Source organism: Manis pentadactyla, chromosome 15 (assembly GCF_030020395.1).
Source record: "Manis pentadactyla isolate mManPen7 chromosome 15, mManPen7.hap1, whole genome shotgun sequence".
NCBI lineage: Eukaryota > Metazoa > Chordata > Mammalia > Pholidota > Manidae > Manis > Manis pentadactyla.
The window spans coordinates 120,055-139,772 of record NC_080033.1 but is presented as its reverse complement, the minus strand read 5'-3'; the positions used below and the strand labels follow the sequence as shown (position 1 = coordinate 139,772).

The window sequence follows — 19,718 nt, the reverse complement described above, 5'->3', positions numbered from 1 at the left end:
CAACTGGGGCTAATTTGCTGTTTAAATCCACCAATGACTTCTTTAAATTTCAGTCATTTTATTTTTCATCTTGAGAAGTTCTACTTGGATCTTTGTTAAATCTACTTGTTTTTATTTTTATAATTTCTTATTCCACACTCATATTTTCTGGTTTTTATAATGTCTTTAAACATATTAAATATGTCTGTGGTTATTTTATCTTCTGTGTTTCTTAATTCCAGTGAATTGCAACATTGAAAGGCCTTGCTGGTCTAATTCTGTTGGCTTTTGTATTTTCAGGCACAGTACATAGTACATGATTCATCTTCAATATATTTGTTGCATAAATGAATGAATGAAAATATGTGGAAGGTGCCAGAATAAAAGAGCAAATGAAATATTGGTAGTTAATTAACAGTGTAGTGTTGTAAGTCATGTTATAAAAGCACAAGCAAAGAGCTACAAGAACAAGGACCATACACCTGCCTCTGCCTGGGGGAAGGGAAATGGCATGTGTTATCTTAGGTATCCAGCAAGGTGTTTTCCCAAGGGACAGAGCTTACATAGTATATGAAATTTTAATAGGTGGCAGGGGTTTAGGGCTTATTTTGAAAATAGAGCATTCATGCTTCATGAGGAATAACACTTCCTGAATTCACAATTTAAATGATATTTAAATGTTTCCTGTGGTGTTTTAGACTTAGACATGATTTTTACTCTGTTGAAGTGAAGCGTATCATTGGGCTACACAACTAATGGGGAAAATGTTTGAGAATTATAGTTCTTCATCACATTTTCATCTTTCCACCGAACACTAGTTCTCCGAGAGCTGGTGGACACAAAGGCCGTGCATCGTGCCTGTGGTCTATAAGTCCCGGAATCTCTGAGGGAAGGGAGAGCGCCTGGTGCACTCAGATTCCCATTGGCTTCCCGTCAGGGCCATGCACGAAGTCCCTCCCAACTCCCCTTCTTCAGACTTTCAATACCCAAAATACCCAGTAATTTTACAGCATTACTGTACCCAGGTACCGTTTCAAGCACTTCATATATTTAATTCAAGTCAGAATTAAACCTCTGACTCAATTTATCTTACCTTTTAACTCTCCCACTGTCCCCCTGTAGGGTTTTATTGTCATTGTAAGGATTGGTCTGACGGTCACAAACACCTGCGCTTTCAGACACCTGCTCCTCTTGGGCAGCCTGGGGTATGCTGTGTACTGCAGGAGACCTTCGCCTGTCAGAGACCAAATTCCATTTAAACTCTAGCCTAAAATACAGGAAACACTGACATAGGTAACGATCGCCGATTTCTCAAAGACATTTTCAGCTTCAGTTTTTATAACAGTCTGCTGAAGGGGATTGTGATCTTTATGATTGGTGATATAACAATGAACATTTTGCATCTGTTTTATAAACCATCCCTTGCTATCCATTTTCATGGGCTGAAAGTCTTTAGCTGTCCCCTTAAAGAGATTTTTAAAGAAAGCACTTATAAATATGTCCATTTCTCTATTTTTCTGTGAGAAGTTAAATCTTATCTTAAATTTATATTGAAAAAATGACTAAATATACTTGCAGTATTTCATAGCCACATTTTCCAAATGTATTTTCTTATTTTCATACTTGGTTATAATATATGTGACAGATAAATGTAATGATATAAGGTGAAATTCTCAGAACCTACAACGGTGTATATACACACACACTTAACACAGATCCTAAGGAGATTATAGCTATTCTAACTTATTTGATTATTTGGGTTTTCATGCATATACTACAAGAAGAAAAATTAAGATTTTCATGTCAAATATGTTGTTTCACATTCAATCTCCATTTTAAATTAGTGGCTTGTCTACTTTAAACCAATATATTAATGAGCAATTCAAATCACCCCTTTATATTAACAATTTATAACTGTGGCTTCTTATCACAATGACCTTATTGTCATCAGATCCTATTTCCTTTGATTAATATAATGACTAAAGTGGGAGCTCCTTCAGTTACACATTTTTAAGCTACAGAAAGACATAATTTGGCATCGATCTTACGTCACGCTTGCCAGCTCTCTGCTTGGAGCTGTAATTGGATATTATGTATCAGACCAACAGGAGAATTAATCACAGCAATAGCTCTGTTGGAGTATAACACCCATTATCAGATTCCCCATATAACGGGATGTAAAATAATACACAATGATTACAGCACCTGAAACAAGCCAGTGGAATTATTAAAAAATGTAAAAAAGTTACGAGCATAGAATGTTCCTATCTGTAGGCAAAAATCTCAACTCAGAATTAAATCCAAAGTTCCCTTTCAAAAATGATTTCATCATCATCTCCAAACGAGCAAAAACATTTTCACTACCGTCAACAGCAGAGCTATTCTCCTTTGTTCTTAGTCTCAAAGCGGGGAAGTGGGGGTGTTTTTTTTTTCCTTACTTCAGGCGTTTGAGTGATGGTCTGTGTTTAAATTCGCAGTCTGATGTCTGACACGGGAAATGAGCTCCTTTCCAAAGATAACTACAAAGAGCGATCAAACCAGCTTTAATATGACGACTTTCCAAGGTCCTGTTTCGGATTTATCAAATATATTAGCAAGCATAAAGCCGTGCATAATAAAGAAAACCGGATGCCGTCTCATAATTTCATCCTGGGCTTCCCATCCAGGAGTCTGCTGGAGAGAGACTTGAGAACAAAGCTCTCTGACACTCAGGTTTAAATGGAAGGAAAATGAGAAACCAGATACAACAAGCCAACCAAATTAATGCACTCTGTACTCCTCTCTGCTTTCTCAGTGGAATTCAGAGACATTCTCTCCCAGTGAACGGTGGGAAACGCTCATGAAACAATCACGTTAGCATTGACAGAGTATACGTTTATGTGCTTTGTGTTCAGATATGTAAGGACAGCATTCGTTGTTGTTCCCCATCAAATCCTCACAGAGCCCCACAAGGGCTTCCGAAAATTCTCCATAAGTGCTGTCCATTCTTTTTATGGATCCAAGAGAACATCTAACCCAAAGCCCTTCCTGGTAGAAGATAAACAGAGGCCGGTTGTGTACTTAACTCAGTCCCGCACCACGTGGCCCTGCATCTCTAAAAGCAGCACCAGGGACAAATGGAGTGATCCCAAGGTCAGCCCACCGTTGTGAGGCTGTTAGAGGAATTGTTATGAAGGAGTACTTGGCCCAACTGGTTCCGCCACACTTCCTAGTCCTTCTTTTACTCCCCTAGTAAAGAGCATTGAGCTAGACTTTCGGAATCTGGGGTTCGGGTCCTACTTCTGCCCTTTGATCACGGTGCAACCTGCTCGTCTCGGGTTTTCGTGTGTGTCAGGGGACTGAATTGGAATGTTCTCTGAGACTTCTGTCCCTACAGTTGAGTTTATTTTAATGACAAACCGTCCAGATAATGACTCACTGAGCAAACGTTTGTCAAACAACTGCCAGGCACTCTGCTGGTCACCTATGGGTTGAACAAGTTGAGCAAGATGTATGCCCTGAAGGAATTCGCCGTTTCCTGGACGTGGCCGATCTGCACACAGAAATTACAGTTATCAACAACAAACCTGTCTACTGTGTTACGGAGGTTACAGAACTTAGAACAGTTAAGTACCTGGCACATCCTTGTACTTAATAAATGTTTGATTTTTTTTGAATATTTGAAATAAGTGAAAAATGTGAATATTCACATTGTACTATGCAAAAACAAAGAGAAGAGAAATTTGTTTGAACTTGTAGGATAAAGAAAAGATTACACAAAGAAGACAGCATTTGTATTGAGTTTCGAGGAATGAAGCCATTTTTGACAGAAAAGAAACGTAGGGATGGAGGATAGTCTAGTCTGAGGGAACAGCTTGAACAAAGCCCCAGACATGAAAATGTCCGTCTAAGGTAGTGACTCTATAGCATCTTACTACTCTGATGGACAGTGACTGCAGTGGGGTGTGTGATGGGGACTTGATAATGGGGGGAATCTAGTAACCACAGTGGTGCTCATGTAATTGTATATTAATGATACCAAAATTTAAAAAATGTCCATCTAATGCACATCACCCTATAAATTGGAAGTCAGTGAGATGTGAAGAGGGGGAAGGAACAGTAGGGGTCAAAGTGTGGTGCATAGAGGGCGCAAGGTAAATTTGAAGAACTGAAAGAAGTAATAGTAGAGACATACAGTTTCAGGAAAACCAGCAGTACAAAATGATGCAAGATCGGTATCGAGACTGATTTAGACTACGCAGAGCCTTGCAAACCACGTGAGGTAGCTTGAAGAAGTATTGGAGAGAAGTAACATGATCTGCTTTTCATTTTAGAAAGGTCTCTCTGGCTGTGATGTGTGGAGTGAACCGAGGGAACAGGGCAGGGAGACCTCTTAGAGGCTGTGGTAGCAACTAAATCTCCAAAATAACCTGAGTGATTGGGAAGCTGATGGACATGTTCACAGAGGTAAAGATCCGAGGTGAGGAGGCTGGAGGGTGGGAAGACCTCCCTGTGCAGAGGGAGAGGCATGTGTTTGGGGTTAGAACTCCGTAGAGGTCGGAGCTGTGGGTAAAATGGCTGAGTTATAGTTGACCCTTGAACAGTGTGGGCTCAGCCAGCAGCTGGGAGGAGACCCAGGCAGTGGGTGGGGACCCAGGCCTCTCGGAGGCGGTTCCGGCTGGCTGCGGCTACTGTTCTAAGGGGGCGTGATCAGGCTGCTTCGCCAAGGCTGGAGGGCAGGGCAGACTGGAAAGAAAGCTGCCCGTGGAGGGAAAAGCACTGCAAGGCTGATGCTCCTGGGAACGCTGAGCAGAGCACCGACTCCTTGCTGCCTCCTCCTGGATTCTGGTCTCCCTCTAACACCTCCTGTTGGCAGAACCTAACAGGAAGTTAGCCAGCAAAGCAAAAGTGTGGTGGCTGCGGTGGGTGGGATCCCCCAGCATCGTATAACCTAGGGACACAGCCACACCTGGCTGTTCAGCGTCCATACACATTCTAATGCACATAGTTGAATGTCCAAGCAAGAAGAACAGCTCTAAGTATCTTTTGTACAAAAGAAGGTCATCTCCCCCAAATTATGAGCCATGAAGCCCCCAGCCCTCCAAGGTGCCTCACCCTCCTACTCCTGAAACTTTCTGGAGTTCTGTGGTAAGAATCGGTTTCTTTCACATTGGCTTTCCCCTCTAGAAGTATTTAGGTGTTTGCTTCTACCTACTGTTTTCATGGCATCTCTCCTCTCTTGTCCTCTCTTCTCTCCTGCTCTGTTTTCCCTTCTAGAATTATACCATTTTATTCCACTTGTCATTTCAGTGGGCTTGGGGAAGAAGAGGAGATAAATGACTGCACCTTAGAGCAAATGCCCCGCCCGCTATTCCCCTGGCCTCGGTCTGAGTAACTGCGGTCTTGGTGACCAGGTCCCAGATACCCCGAGAGGCCTGTGTCTCTCCTTCTCCACCTGAGAGTTTCCCCGGGAGCCCTGAGACTCGTTCAGCCTGAGCAGAGCAGCCTGCAAGTGCCAAAGATTTGGCACTCCCAGCGGCAGCCCGCAGCCAGCGAAGGCAGGAGTCGTGGAATACATACGCTGCCTTCCTGACTTAAAGGGACAGTTACGAGGCACCCAGCAAGACTGGACCTCACCTGTCCACAGTGGTGCTCTGGCACCAATATGGCCCTTTGGCTTGTGTCCCTTTTTGTTTCACTTTCTCACTCCCTGACTGGGGCTCTTGGGGTCACTGGCCAGATCAACTACCTGCACCCCAGCCTTTTCTCAGAGGCTACTTTTGGGTGAACCCAAACAGAAACATGCTCAGTTCACTGTGCTATACAAACATATTCTTAATGTTTACTCACTTATTGAGAAAGTGCGATCTCCTAGACATTATGGAATTGAGCTGGTAACTTGTATTATTATTTTTATGTGTTTATCATACATATACTTTTGTGTATATATATATATATGTATATGCAAATATATATATATATTCAATCTTCCTTGTTGCCTATCTATATACATAAAATCTATGCTCGATCTCAAGTTTATTGACAGTAGGGACTATGACTTCCACTTGCATATGTCTCCAGTGTCTAACACTGGCCAGTGCAAACAGTAGGTGCTCAACGAGTGTTTCTTGATTGGCCATTCTTATTTTCAGGCTTCACATACAGCATCCATTGTTATGCACAAAGTCAACATATAAAATTTATATTAGATAATTTATAAATTAAGAAACGATTAAATTTAACAAATATTTGTATGCCTCCTATATGCAAAAGCATGGTGGAAGATATAAAGTCAGAACACAGGAACTTAATATGATGTGTGATAGGCTCTATACAGCATATAATTGGGTGAAAAAAATGAGTTTATGGAAATAAATATTATTTCCAAGAAAGGAAGGATTAGGATGGAGCGATAGTCATGTTCGGAAGTAGTTTCCGGAGGTAGTACCTCCCGGAGATGGGTCTTGAGGACTTGGCAGACTTTAAATAGAGAAGAGGAGGGTGTTCCAGTGTTGCAGTGCAATGGAAACAACCTGAATTAACATGGAGAGCGAAGATAAAGGGACGCCCAAGGGCCTGGGGTGTGTGAGTGGTCGAAAGAATGGCCTGACTCGGGTTAGTTTCCCTTGGGTAGTGGTAGAAATGAGCAATGGAATAATAACGGGAAAATAAGTGGGTGACAGTGATCAAAAGTACAGACTTCCAGCTACAAACAGGTCCTGAATGTATTGGACAGCACGGTGACTCTGGTTAATGACACTGTATTGTACATCTGAAAGTTGCTAAGAGTAGATCTTAAGTCTCATCACCAGAAAAAAACTGTGAAGACATGTGGTGATGGAGGTTAACTAGACTTATTGTGGTGGTCATTTTGCAATATATACATATACTGAATCATTATATTGTATACCTGAAACTCATATAATGTTGTACGTCAATTTATAACTCAATTTAAAAAAAAAAAAACAAAAAAATCAAGTTATTAAAAACTGGAAGGAGGTAGAGTAGAGGTTTCTAGATAATGTGTAAACAAATGGAAAAAGATCTAGCATTTTGTGACCCAAGTCAGTGCCGATTAAGTTAAGGTGTTAAGTGGATCCCTTGATAAAGTATTAAACTGTTAGTAGGGGTCACGCCCTCTTGAATCCGGAAGGGCTGGCGGGCTGGGAAGGGGGAAGCATTTCCGAAAGGATGACCCTGCTGTCCTCCACTGTACAGCCAGCAGCTAAGCAAGCTGCGTGGCGTTACTCAACCGCCTCCCGCACACACACAGAGACGCCCCCGCAGCCCCTGAGCACCCCCCACCCAGCGTGAGATAGTTCGGGCCACACGGAGCCAGGTGCAAAAGTGAGCAGACTTTCTGAACTGAGTGAGCGCTTTTACAACGCAGCTGTAGGTGAAAGAAAGAAGAGGGAGGCAGGGAGAGCGGGAGGGAGGAAGGGAGAAAACAAGCCGCGGAGGTCCTTGAAGACTCGAGGAATTCAGACTTCGTCACCGAAACAAGCGAGGTGTTTTGAAGGATCGTTGAATATGAGCTATAAATAACTGAAGGAGTGATCGAATTGAAGAGGATTACTTTGGCATGTTGCACAGGGAAAGAAGTGGAGCAAGGCTGGCGGCTGGGAGGCCCAGTCCAACTGGCTTCCCAGAATCTTCAGGCCTCTTTAGCATTCTGTTCAAGCAAACAGTTTTTGTTTTAATCGGCTGTGCATTTAAAATCATTACTTTTGATTTGTCACCACGCTTTCTTCTTTTTGAGCATAGTATTTTATCCATTAAAAACGTTACCCGTTAAAAAAAAAAGTCTAAGCAACGAAAAGATTGCATTCTGTTCTTCCTGGACTTTTGAGAAAGGGGGGTTGATAGGAACAGAATGACTTCCGTCTGGTAGGCTTCATTGCACTTTAGGATTTTTTTTTGTTCTTTTATAATTTTAAGCTTTTGTACTACAAATTAAAATGATGGCTCTACAGAGGACCTTAGACATCCCAATTCTGAGATTTACATTGAGTGTTTTGAATATTTTCATCAGAAAGTCATTGTCATTCTGAATTATCTTTACATATTGCTAAATCTTCAGATGATTCTATTACTATAGAAAAAGATTCCCCCCAACCACCCATTTTTCTCAGATGTGAAATGAAAGTGGATGGAAAAATATTTGACTAAAATTCGCTTTTAAGGAATGCTGTTATGTAAATATGATGATGTACACTTTGGAATGTCAAAATCCAGTATTCTACTAAGACTATATGAATATTTAATAGAACTTTTAGTATAACTTGATTATATATAAGTTGGGAATGTTCTTGAATTTATTTCCACCTACCAATCTTCTATTTCTTTTCAGCATCATTAAGTAAACTATATCCAATTTCTCAAAAACAAAGGCATTACTTTTTCTTCTCCTTGTGCTTCGATTTGTCCTGTCACACAACACACATTTATTGAACACATCCTGTGGGAATGGCACAGTGGGTGCTAGGATGCGAACGTGACTCCTCACCAGTTTCCGCAAGGAGGCCGCTTGCAGAGAGGGGCCGGACTGGTAGTAAAGGAGATGAAGTGTGCTAATTACAGGGCCTAACAAGGCGCGGGAAGGGGCACAATCACAGGAGAGGATGAGGAAGAAGAGGACCAAGCCAAGCTTTACAGGAAAAGTGATACTTGAGTTTTAAAAGATTGATAAAGTTTGGAGATGAGAGGGTTGGGAAAAAATGGAATTCCTGGAAGAGACAGTGAAGTAAGTTTCTGAAAGTGTCCGACTCTGTGGTATCACAACAGCTTTTTAGCCCAGGCCAGCCTCCAACTGTGGAATGAAAATGGAGAGGAAGGTTTTTAGAGTCAAATAAAATTTTCTTTTCTTTAATGAGGTAGAGCCTGAAACTGATGATGAGGGCATGTGAATGTGCATTGTGAGCTATGTAATGATGCGCATTGCGATATATAAACACATGGCAACGAATTACACAATTCCTGTATCCCCTTCTCCTTGGGAGCTTCAGGTAATATAATCCATTTGCCCTCCCTCACCTAGTTATTTTACCAAGTTATGTTTCTAATTTCATGAACTCCATCTCTTGAAATTTTTCTTTCTCTCCATATCCAACTTCAGATAAAACTATTTGAGAGCAAGCTTTAGCACTGAGTGCTGAAGACTATTTGCATCTAGAAATGTGGCCCAGGCTCAGAATTCATAGACTCATAGATACTCCTATATCAGACCCACCTTAAGTTTCAATTCCTTCCATTTATAATAAATATTATTTGCCTCTTATATTCCAATTTAATTTTTCTGCTATTTCCTAGGTTCTGTGGTGATATTTTTTTTTGAAAATTTTTTTAAATTGTTTTTTTTCTGATATCGTTAATGTACAATTACTTGAACAACGTTATGATTGCTAGACTCCCCCTAATATCAAGCCCCCCCCACATACCCCATTACAGTCACTGTCCATCGGCATAGTAAGATACTATAGAATCATTACTTGTCTTCTCTGTATATACTGCCTTTCCCTTGTCCGTACCCCCCCTACATTATGTGTGCTAATTGTAATGCCCTTTCCCCCCCTTTATCCCTCCCTTCCCACCCATCCTCCCCAGTCCCTTTTCCTTTGGTAACTGTTAGTCCATTCTTGGGTTCTGTGAGTCTGCTGCTGTTTTGTTCCTTCAGTTTTTTTCTTTGTTCTTATACTCCACAGATGAGTGAAATCATTTGGTACTTGTCTTTCTCCGCCTGGCTTATTTCACTGAGCATAATACCCTCTTAGCTTCATCCATGTTGTTGCAAATGGTAGGATTTGTTTTCTTCTTATGGCTGAATAGTATTCCATTGTGTGTATGTACCACATCTTCTTTATCCATTCATCTACTGATGGACACTTAGGTTGCTTCCATTTCCTGGCTATTGTAAATAGTGCTGCGATAAACATAGGGGTGCATATGCCTTTTTAAAACTGGGCTGCTACATTCTTTGGGTAAATTCCTAGGAGAGGAATTCCTGGGTCAAATCTGAGGTGATATTTATGAATAAAATGGACAAAGATCCCAATATGATGGAGCTTCCATTTTAGTAATCGCCACAGCAGCTCTGAAAGGCTGCTGCTTTTCTCCCACGTAGACAAAGGACTTATTAAAATTAACCTGCTACCTAAAGTGGCAGTTTTCTTTCATGTGCTTTACATAGGTACTGGGGAAAGAAAATATTTCTTACTTCAGGGAAAACTTGCCCCTGGGGTTCTGTAAAGATAGACAAGTATGATGTGGCATATTTTCTCTGGTTTATCTTGTACAAGATGTAAGTTTGAAGTATTAAAAAAACTATGGTTTCAGAGACCAATAAGTGGGTGAAGGGAGAAATATTTAAAGACAGGTTATTTGGCGCTTTCCTTGTCTGGAGCCTCATTGAGGAGAGAGAAGGCAGCCACTGAAAGACTAAAGCATCAGTTAGCTCGGGCTTGCTGTACAGGGAAGAACAGGAGCACAGTGAGAAAGGAGAAATGACTTAGCAGAGAACTCTGTTATGGCATTTTAAAAAGCCCAAGTTATTAAAATTGCAATGCATTTGAAAGGGTATTGTCTGTTTTCTTTTTTGATTGTAGTCCTTTTTTTTATTTTGGTATCATTAATGTACAATTACATGAGCAACATTATGGTTACTAGACTCCGCCCATCATCAATCCCCACCACATACCCCATTACAGTCACTGTCCATCAGCATAGTAAGATGCTATAGAGTCACTACTTGTCTTCTGTTATACTGCCTTCCCCATGCCCACCCCCTACATTATGTGTGCTAATCGTAATGCCCCATTTTCCCCCTTATCCCTCCCTTCCCACCCATCCTCCCCAGTCCCTTTCCCTTTGGTAACTGTTAGTCCATTCTTGGGTTGTGTGTGTCTGCTGCTGTTTTGTTCCTTCAGTTTTTTCTTTGTGCTTATACTGCACATATGACTGAAATCATTAAATACTTGTTTTTTTCCACCTGACTTATTTCACTGAGCATAATACCCTCTAGTTCCATCCATGTTGTTGCAAATGGTGGATTTGTTTTCTTCTTATAGCTGAATAATATTCCATTGTGTATATGTGCCACATCTTCTTTATCCCTTCATCTACTGATGGACACTTAGGTGGCTTCCATTTATTGGCTATTGTAAATAGTACTGCTATAAACATAGGGGTGCATATGTCTTTTTCAAACTGGGCTCCTGCATTCTTAGGGTAAATTCCTAGAAGTGGAATTCCTAGGTCAAATGGTATTTCTATTTTAAGTTTTTTGAGGAACTTCCATACTGCTTTCCACAATGGTTGAACTATTTTACATTCCCACCAGCAGCATTGGAGGGTTCCCCTTTCTCCACATCCTCACCAACACTTGTTGTTTGTCTTTTGGATGGTGGCCATCCTTACTGGTGTGAGGTGATATCTCATTGTGGTTTTACTTTGCATTTCTCTGATAACTAGCGATGTGGAGCATCTTTTCATGTGCCTGTAGGCCATCTGAATTTCTTCTATGGAGAAGTGTCTGTTCAGATCCTCTGCCCATTTTTTAATTAGCTTATTTGCATTTTCTTTGTTGAGGTGCATGAACTCTTTATATATTTTGGATGTCAACCCCTTATCAGATATGTCACTTATGAATATATTCTCCCATACTGTAGGATGTCTTTTTGTCCTACTGATGGTGTCCTTTGCTGTACAGAAGCTTTTTAGTTTGATATAGTCCCACTTGTTCATTTTTGCTTTTGTTTCCCTTGCCCGGGGAGATATGTTCATGGAGACATTGCTCATGTTTATGTCCAAGAGAGTTTTGCCTATGTTTTCTTCTCAGAGTTTTATGGTTTCATGACTTGCATTCAGGTCTTTGATCCATTTTGAGTTTACTTTTGTATATGGGGTTAGACAATGATCCAGTTTCATTCTCTTACATGTAACTGTTCAGTTTTGCCAACACCAGATGTTGAAGAGGCTGTCATTTCCCCATTGTATATCCATGGCTCCTTTATCATATATTAATTGACCATATATGCTTGGGTTAATATCTGGACTCTTTGTTCTGTTCCACTGGTCTATGGGTCTGTTCTTGTGCCAGTACCAAATTGTCTTGATTACTGTGGCTTTGTAGTAGAGTTTGACGTTGGGGAGTGAGATCCCCTCCACTTTATTCTTCCTTGTCAGGATTGCTTTGGCTATTCGGGGTCTTTTGTGTTTCCATATGAATTTTTTAACTATTTGTTCCAGTTCATTGAAGAATGCTGTTGGTATTTTAATAGGAATTACATTGAATCTGTAGATTGCTTTAGGCAGGATGGCCATTTTAACAATATTAATTCTTCCTAGCCAAGAGCATGGGGTGAATTTACATTTATTAGTGTCCTCTTTAATTTCTCTTAAGAGCGTCTTGTAGTTTTCAGGGTATATGTCTTTCACTTCCTTGGTTAGGTTTATTCCTAGGTATTTTATTCTTTTTGATGGAATTGTTTTCCTGATTTCTCTTTCTGCTAGTTCATCGTTAGTGTATAGGAATACAACAGATTTCTGTGTATTAATTTTGTATCCTGCAAATTTGCTGAATTCAGATATTAGTTCTAGTGGTTTGGGAGTGGATTCTTTAGGGTTTGTTATGTACAATATCACATCATCTGCAAACAGTGACAGTTTGACTTCTTCTTTACCAATCTGGATGCCTTTTATATCTTTGTGTTGTCTGATTGCCGTGGCTAGGACCTCCAGTACTATGTTGAATAAAAGCAGGGAGAGTGGGCATCCTTGTCTTATTCCCGATCTTAGGGGAAAAGCTTTCTGCTTCTTACTGTTAAGTAAAATGTTGGCTGTGGGTTTATCATAGATGGCCTTTATTATGTTGAGGTACTTGCCCTCTATAACCATTTTGTTGAGAGTTTTTATCATGAATGGATGTTGAATTTTGTCAAATGCTTTTTCAGCATCTATGGAGATGATCATGTGGTTTTTGTCCTTCTTTTTGTTGATGTGGTGGATGATGTTGATGGATTTTCAAATGTTGTCCCATCCTTGCATCCGTGAGATGCATCCCACTTGATCATGGTGTATGATCCGCTTGATGTATTTTTTAATTCGATTTGCTAATATTTTGTTGAGTATTTTTGCATCTATGTTCATCAGGGATATTGGTCTGTAGTTTTCTTTTTTGTGGTGTCTTTGCCTGGTTTTGGTATTAGTGTGATGCTGGCTAATTGTAGTTCTTATTTGTCATCTTACAGATGCTGCGCCTGTTCCCTCAGAAAAAAGCTCATCTCTGCAGACAAACGTGAGCTTGGCTGAGGAAGGAGACAGAAGCATTACAAACACTGCCACAGAAAATCCCTTGCAGGTGCCTCTAGAAGAGCAGTCAGCTGCAAGCAGCTTTGAAACACTGACAACTTTAATGGCTCTTTGGCCATCGAGCGAAAAAGAGTTTATCAGCCCTGATTTGAGCCTATCAAAGTCAGATTCTACTTTCTGTAACCTGCCCTCTGTAGAGACACTCTATGTCTCTCCCTCATTCAAAACATTTGACTCAGTGGAGAAGCTTACCATCAGTCAGGACCCTCAGAAGCCAACACAATCCAGCATCTTCCAGATGGAGGACAAAAACCTCAAGGCCTCAACCACATGGGGTGAGTGAATAAAACAAACAAAACCACACAAACACAAAGCCTCTTTTGAAGCCACCTTCTTTCACTTTTCTCCGCTTTCTTTCTCTTTTTGGTTCCCTCCTTTCCCTCCCCCATCAGGTGGTATTAAAATGTATGTGCCATTAGAGGTGCTTCTCAGGTGGCAAAGTGCCCCTTTTATTAAATGGCTACTAGGCAGCTCATCATTGTGGTTACGAGCACTTGATTGAAGCACAAGTTCTGAGCAAACCTGATGCAGAACAAATTAGACCTAGCATGAAACAAGAGCTTCCTGCTAGACATTAGATTACTTATTAAGAGACTATAAAAAAGAACTGGTTATTATGTATACTGATGTGTGTGTGTGTGTGTGTGTGTGTGTGTGTCCTTTTTTAAAAGAGCTGTGTACTGATTGCAAAGAAAGGCATGGACCAGCTCTTCCTTTCCTGTCCTATGCAACACCAAGGGGCTCACAGGATTGCTTAGACTTGATGATAAAGGATAAAGCCAGTTGAGATGCCAGGTTGTTGGATGTCTTGCATTTCATAATTATGCTTTCTTCTCTAAGTTAGTAAAAGAATAATATGTTTGCTCATGCATTTTTCAAAGACTAAGTAGTTTTATCAGTTCTTCTATATAATAATGCTTACCAGTTGCCTCACACTCAGGTCGAAAGTACCATATAAATACACACAATGGAAGCCAAAGTGTTGATGGTAAAGAAATTTACCTTGGTGCTAGTAAAGTCAGTAATAGAAGATCCTCCTTGCTGCCCTTACCTGAACTTTTTGGAACTGAATGACCTAAAAATAAAGCTATTAGAAGCTAATTTGAAGTCAATGAAAAACAACAAAAGTAGAAAACTCATGCTGGGTCAAGGTCCTAGGGAAAAGGACTGTGGTATTGTGATGTAATAAGAAATACATGATTTGATCTTCCCCCCTTGTTCCTGGCACCAAGCTCCTCAAAGCCTTGCTATTGTCATTCATGGTAAACCCTCCGAGGAGACCTGCCAGACGTGATGATGAGGTGACTGTTGGAGGGTGGGGCTTGTTGCCGGAACCATCAAACAGGTGATGAGAGCCTCTGAGTTTCCAGCCCCACCCCTGACCTCTGGGGAGGGGAGAGGGGCTGGAGGTTGAGTTAATTCTCAAACTTGGTCGATCATGCCTACAAAATGGAACCTCCATAAAAACCCTAAACAATAAAGTTTAGAGAGCTTCCGCACTGGTGAACACATGAAGGTTCTGGAAGGATGGCACGCCTAGAGAAGGCAGGACGCTCTGTGCCCATTTCCCATACCTTGCCCTGTGCATCTCTTCCCTTTGGCTCTTCCTGAGTTGTATCCTATATAGTAACTGGTAATAGTAAGCAAAGCACTTCCTTGGGTTCTGTGAGCCATTCTTTCGAACTATTGAACCCATGGAAGCGACATGGGATCCCTCGACTTATAACTGGCAGATCAGAAATACAGGAGGCCTGGACGTGTGATTGGCATCCAAAGTTGGGGCAGTCTTGAGGGATTTAGCCCTTGATCTCTGGGGTCTGCACTGAGTCCAGTAGTTAGTGTCAGAATTGAGTTAAATTGTAGGACACATGATTGGTGTCCACAGAGAACTGGAGAAATCCTTGGTGTGGACAACCTGCACATCTGGGGTCAGAAGTGCTATGAGTAGAGCAGGAAACTAGTTTACTTTAAGTTGGCCCCATATTCACCTCAGTTGCCCACTTGGGTCATTCACTGGATCATAGGAGCAAAGGCCTGGGCTTTCTACAGTCTCATTGAGCTTGGGAGACGGGGAGCTCAGGAGAGTTTGGGGCTTCCAAGGTGGCAGGGCCTCAAGGGGTCCATATTCCAGAGGGGAGGGCATCACAGAGATGAAAATCCAAAAATCTTTGTGTAATTTGTTTCTGAAACATCTGCCCCCTGCAAAGCTGCCCCTGTTCTGGGTGAGATGCCAAGAAAGGAAACAGGAAGCAGCTTCTAACGGGCCAGTGAGCTAAGCACAGATTCTGATAAGCTTATGGTGCTAGGAGACAGATGGAGTTCAGAATATGCATACCGTAGGGGCTCTGGTAACTACCCCAGGCTTCAGCTGGGACCTCTGACAGGCTGCACCCTGAGCATCAGAACCACACTCTAGGGGTAAGCACAAACCAGCAACAGAGGAACCCTCCCAACTGCTGAGGGCCCGCTTCAGCTAGAGCACATGATGGCCGTGTAGTCCATGTGTCTTCTAGAAGTCACTGAAATCCTTTCTTAAGAGCTGCTGTCATTTTTCAAGCAAAATTTTTGGCACTCAACAAAAAATGACCAGGCGTACAGAAAACGAACAAATGGCCAGAAATACTGGAGAAAGACACAATAGAAATAGACCCCAGATAATCTACATACTGAAGTTAAAAGACAGGTACTTTAAAATGATTACGATTAATACAATCAAGAAAACAGGGAGATGGAGAATTTCATCAGAATACTAGTATCTATTTTAAAAAGTACCAAATGAAAATTCCAGAGCTGAAAAATATAGTACCTGAAAGTAAGGCCCTGAGGGTGCTGTTCAGCCCACCTGGCCTGAGGTATCAAAAGAGAGAGCTCAGTCATGGCAGAGGGGCTAGAAAGTCATGAGGGAAGCCCTGAAAGGGAGGGACTCAGAAGGGGAGACCCCACATTCTGTTTACAAACTCTGCCCAAATCCTCACCTGACTCTACCTGGAGGGGAAGGCCCCAGGAGTCTGGACGGTGGGGGAAGATGAACACTGGAAATTATAAATATGTGGGTATAGAATTTATATATTTCATTTTTATTCTAATTTAAAAATACATATGACTGTTTAAAGCAAAAATTTTAATACTGTATCTGGGGTTTTAGAACATATGCAAATGTAACATATTTTACAGCACGGCACAAAGAATGGCTGAAATCCATAGTCTCCGGTAGCACGGGTTCTGGAGTCTGACTGCCTGGGCTCATCGTCCCAGCCCGGCCACCAGCACAAGCAGGGGAGAGGGACTAGAGTCCAGGACAGAAGGCCGCCTCATCCTGAGGGCCGGTAGGGAAGGAGCAGACAGGATATGTCACACGTGAGGGAAGCTTTTTGTAGTTTTTAATGATGAGGAGGCCTTGAGCCTCCACGTGACGCACACTGTCATGGCCTCAGTACCTTATTGCCTGAGGTCTCCTGCTCAGACTGCGCGGTGGGGAGTGGCCTAAGGATTGCCAAGAGACTCGTAAACATCTGGAATAGCCACTGTAAAGAGTGGAAGAAGGGGCTGCTAGGACAGCGTGGTGGTGAAGCAGCAGGAATTCGTAGGGGTCCTGACTCGGGGGGTCCTATGCGCTTCTTCAATAGTGCTGAGCAGGCGGGGGATAGGAATGAAAAAGGCAGATATTTACATTGAAATAGGGTCAGGACAGAAATTGGCAAACCACAGCTTAAAATCTGGCCCACTGCCTATTTGTAAACAAAGTTTTATTGGAACACAACCAGTAATTGGTTTACATACTGTCTTTGGCTGCTTTTGTGCCACAACAGCAGAGCTGAGTACCTGCAACAGACTGTATGTCCCACAAAGCCTAAAATGTTTACTATCTGACCCCTTACAGAAAATGTTTGCTGACCCCTGCTTTAGGAATTAGTAGCAGGGAAAGCAGAAAACCTGGCAGCAAGGGGGTAGCAAGAAAATGTTTCAGTGATGGATTATGGGATTCTAGTCTGGCCAAGAAAAGAGCCAGAGCCAGATGAGCATTGATAGAATGAGAGAAAATAACAGGCTCATTGGGTCTTTTGTCTCAGTGAGGTCAAAATGTAGATGCATTAAAAGGAATGGGACGGCAAGAAGTCCTAGAGAAAGAAAGTAATCTTGGAAAACAAGATTTCAGAGGTAGGGCAGTTCAGAGAGAAGACCTGTTCTAGGGAGCAGCCAGAGGAGTGGCTGAAGGTTATTGTGGTTGAGGAATTCAAGAAACAATAAGGCTAGGATGGGTGGCTAGTCTCCGTGGACGCTGGATGATGGAGGACAGAGAAGACAGCATCTAATTTTTTGTTTTGATTTAAGAAGAAGTATTTATTTACATGAAGGGTCCAGGTCTAGTGTTATAAACTCATTGGAGATAATAAACTGGGCAAATAAAAAAATACATGCAAACTCATAGTTCAGCAGATCTCAAATATGAGGAAGGCCACCTAATACACATTAATGTTTTTACTGACTGAGAGGGACCCATTTGCTGCAGCAACCTCCTTCAACGTTTTGATACTAAATAACTTTTCTAAAATAGCCCATTCCTTCTGCTCTCTATTTAAATAGTAAGTTATTTACCTGTAGCTCCAACTACTTTTAGGTCGTTAGGTAGCTTATCATGCACACTAAATGGACAACAGGGCTAGTAGATGCTTAGAAGCCAGATCCGGTGACGGGCAGCTGTTATTACATTCTCAGAAGCCACAGTTTAGAGTAAGTGTGTTGGGCTGCACTGGACTTGACTTTCTAATTTTTTGGAAGAAAAAAAATCTATTCTGTACTCGCTCATGCTGGGACCGTGATGAGCATGTTCACTGGCTCCTTCCTTTGTTTCTGTCTCACTGGCTCCATTTTCTTGTGGTGGTAGTTCTGTGTAGCTGTTCCTCTATTCGCCTTTGCTGGGCAAAGAGACCAAATGTGACACATGCACAAAAGACTCATTAACCAAGCCATTTAACTTTTTGTCTATAAAAAGCTTCAGAGCCAGAACAATTAATAATTTTCCGACGAGAAATGAGGAAAATGACAGAAAACATTTCTGCAACCCGCCCCAGCTAACCCTGCGCTATGACTGCCTTCCCACGCCCCGCCCGAGGTCAGGGTGGCCCCAGCTGGCTGCCTGCCCCAGCCCCGGGGCCGGCAACCCCGCCAGCTGTATAGCTCCTGCCTGCTTTTGTGCAGACAAAAAGGCACACTGACGCAATTTTTTAAATTCAGTGAACCAAAGGAATACTGCATAGGTCAGTGAGAAAACCCAGCTTTCCTCCCATCCAATTCTCCCACTAAAAATTGAGCATAGGTGATTTAGAGGCAGGTTCATGAGCATTTCTCTCTAACCCTGTTATTCCTAAATCCATTTTCTTGATGTAACTTATTTATAATAATGGTATTAAAAATAAATTTTCAAAACTTACATTAAAAAAAATTGAGATCTAATTCAGGTACCATAAAATCCACCCTTTTAAAGTGCACAAGTCATTGATGTCTTATATAGTCTCAGAATTGTGCGGCCATTACCGTTAGTTTTCCTCACCCCAAAAGGCCTGTACCCATTAGTAGGCACGCCCCATTCCTCCTTCCCCCTGACTCTTGCAACCACTTGCTTTCTGTCTCTATGAATTTGCCTGTTCTGGATAGTTCATGTGATGGAATCATACTACATGTGAACTTCGTGTCTCGTTCCTCTCACGTATGAAAACCTTTTCGAGGTGCTGCCCTGTTGTAGCCTGTGTCAGCACTTCTTTCCTCTTTATGGCTGGACCCTATTCCACGGCATGGATGGACGCATTTTATTATCCATTCATCAGTTAATGGGCATTCGAGTTGTTTCCCCTTTTTGGTTATTATGAATAATTCTTCTATGAACATGTGTATAAAATGTTACATTTTTAAGCCACAGGACAAAATCAGAATATTTTAATTCATATATATAGTTAACTGGATAGCTATATACGTCATCTAGGAAGACTGAAAGAGATGAATTGGAGAATGAAAAAAAAAACTGTTTTACACTCAGCTGTTCAGACCAAGAACTTGAAGCTAACAAAACAGTTTACATTTATTGCTACAGCTTTAAAATATTTATAGGAATATATTTGTCGTTTTATTTTTGCAGCATAGTTCTTCTAAATGCTTTTTAAAGTTGTAATATAATAATTCACTGGTCCCAAGTGAGTATAAAAAAAGTCAGAGATATCACAGCATTTGGAATGATTTTATCAGCTGTCTTCAAGCCAAGTGCAACACTCATTGGCGTGCATATATCACCTAAAATTTTAAAATACAGCTATTTATCGCAGCTCATTTGCAACATTTGCTGCATTTCTGCTCCGGTGAGTAGACGGTGCAGAGAAAGAATGTTAACAGGATACCCAGAT

The 19,718-nt window shown here is 41.5% G+C and overlaps 1 protein-coding gene across 1 annotated transcript in view; it reads left to right on the top strand.

Moving 5' to 3' along the window:
- The window catches only part of LOC130681092 (ENTH domain-containing protein 1-like), a 97,116-nt gene that overhangs the window by 73,792 nt on the left and 3,606 nt on the right, over positions 1–19,718 (top strand). The window contains 1 exon segment of the mRNA XM_057493271.1: positions 13,203–13,598. Within this exon segment, the coding sequence (XP_057349254.1) occupies positions 13,203–13,598 (396 nt within the window).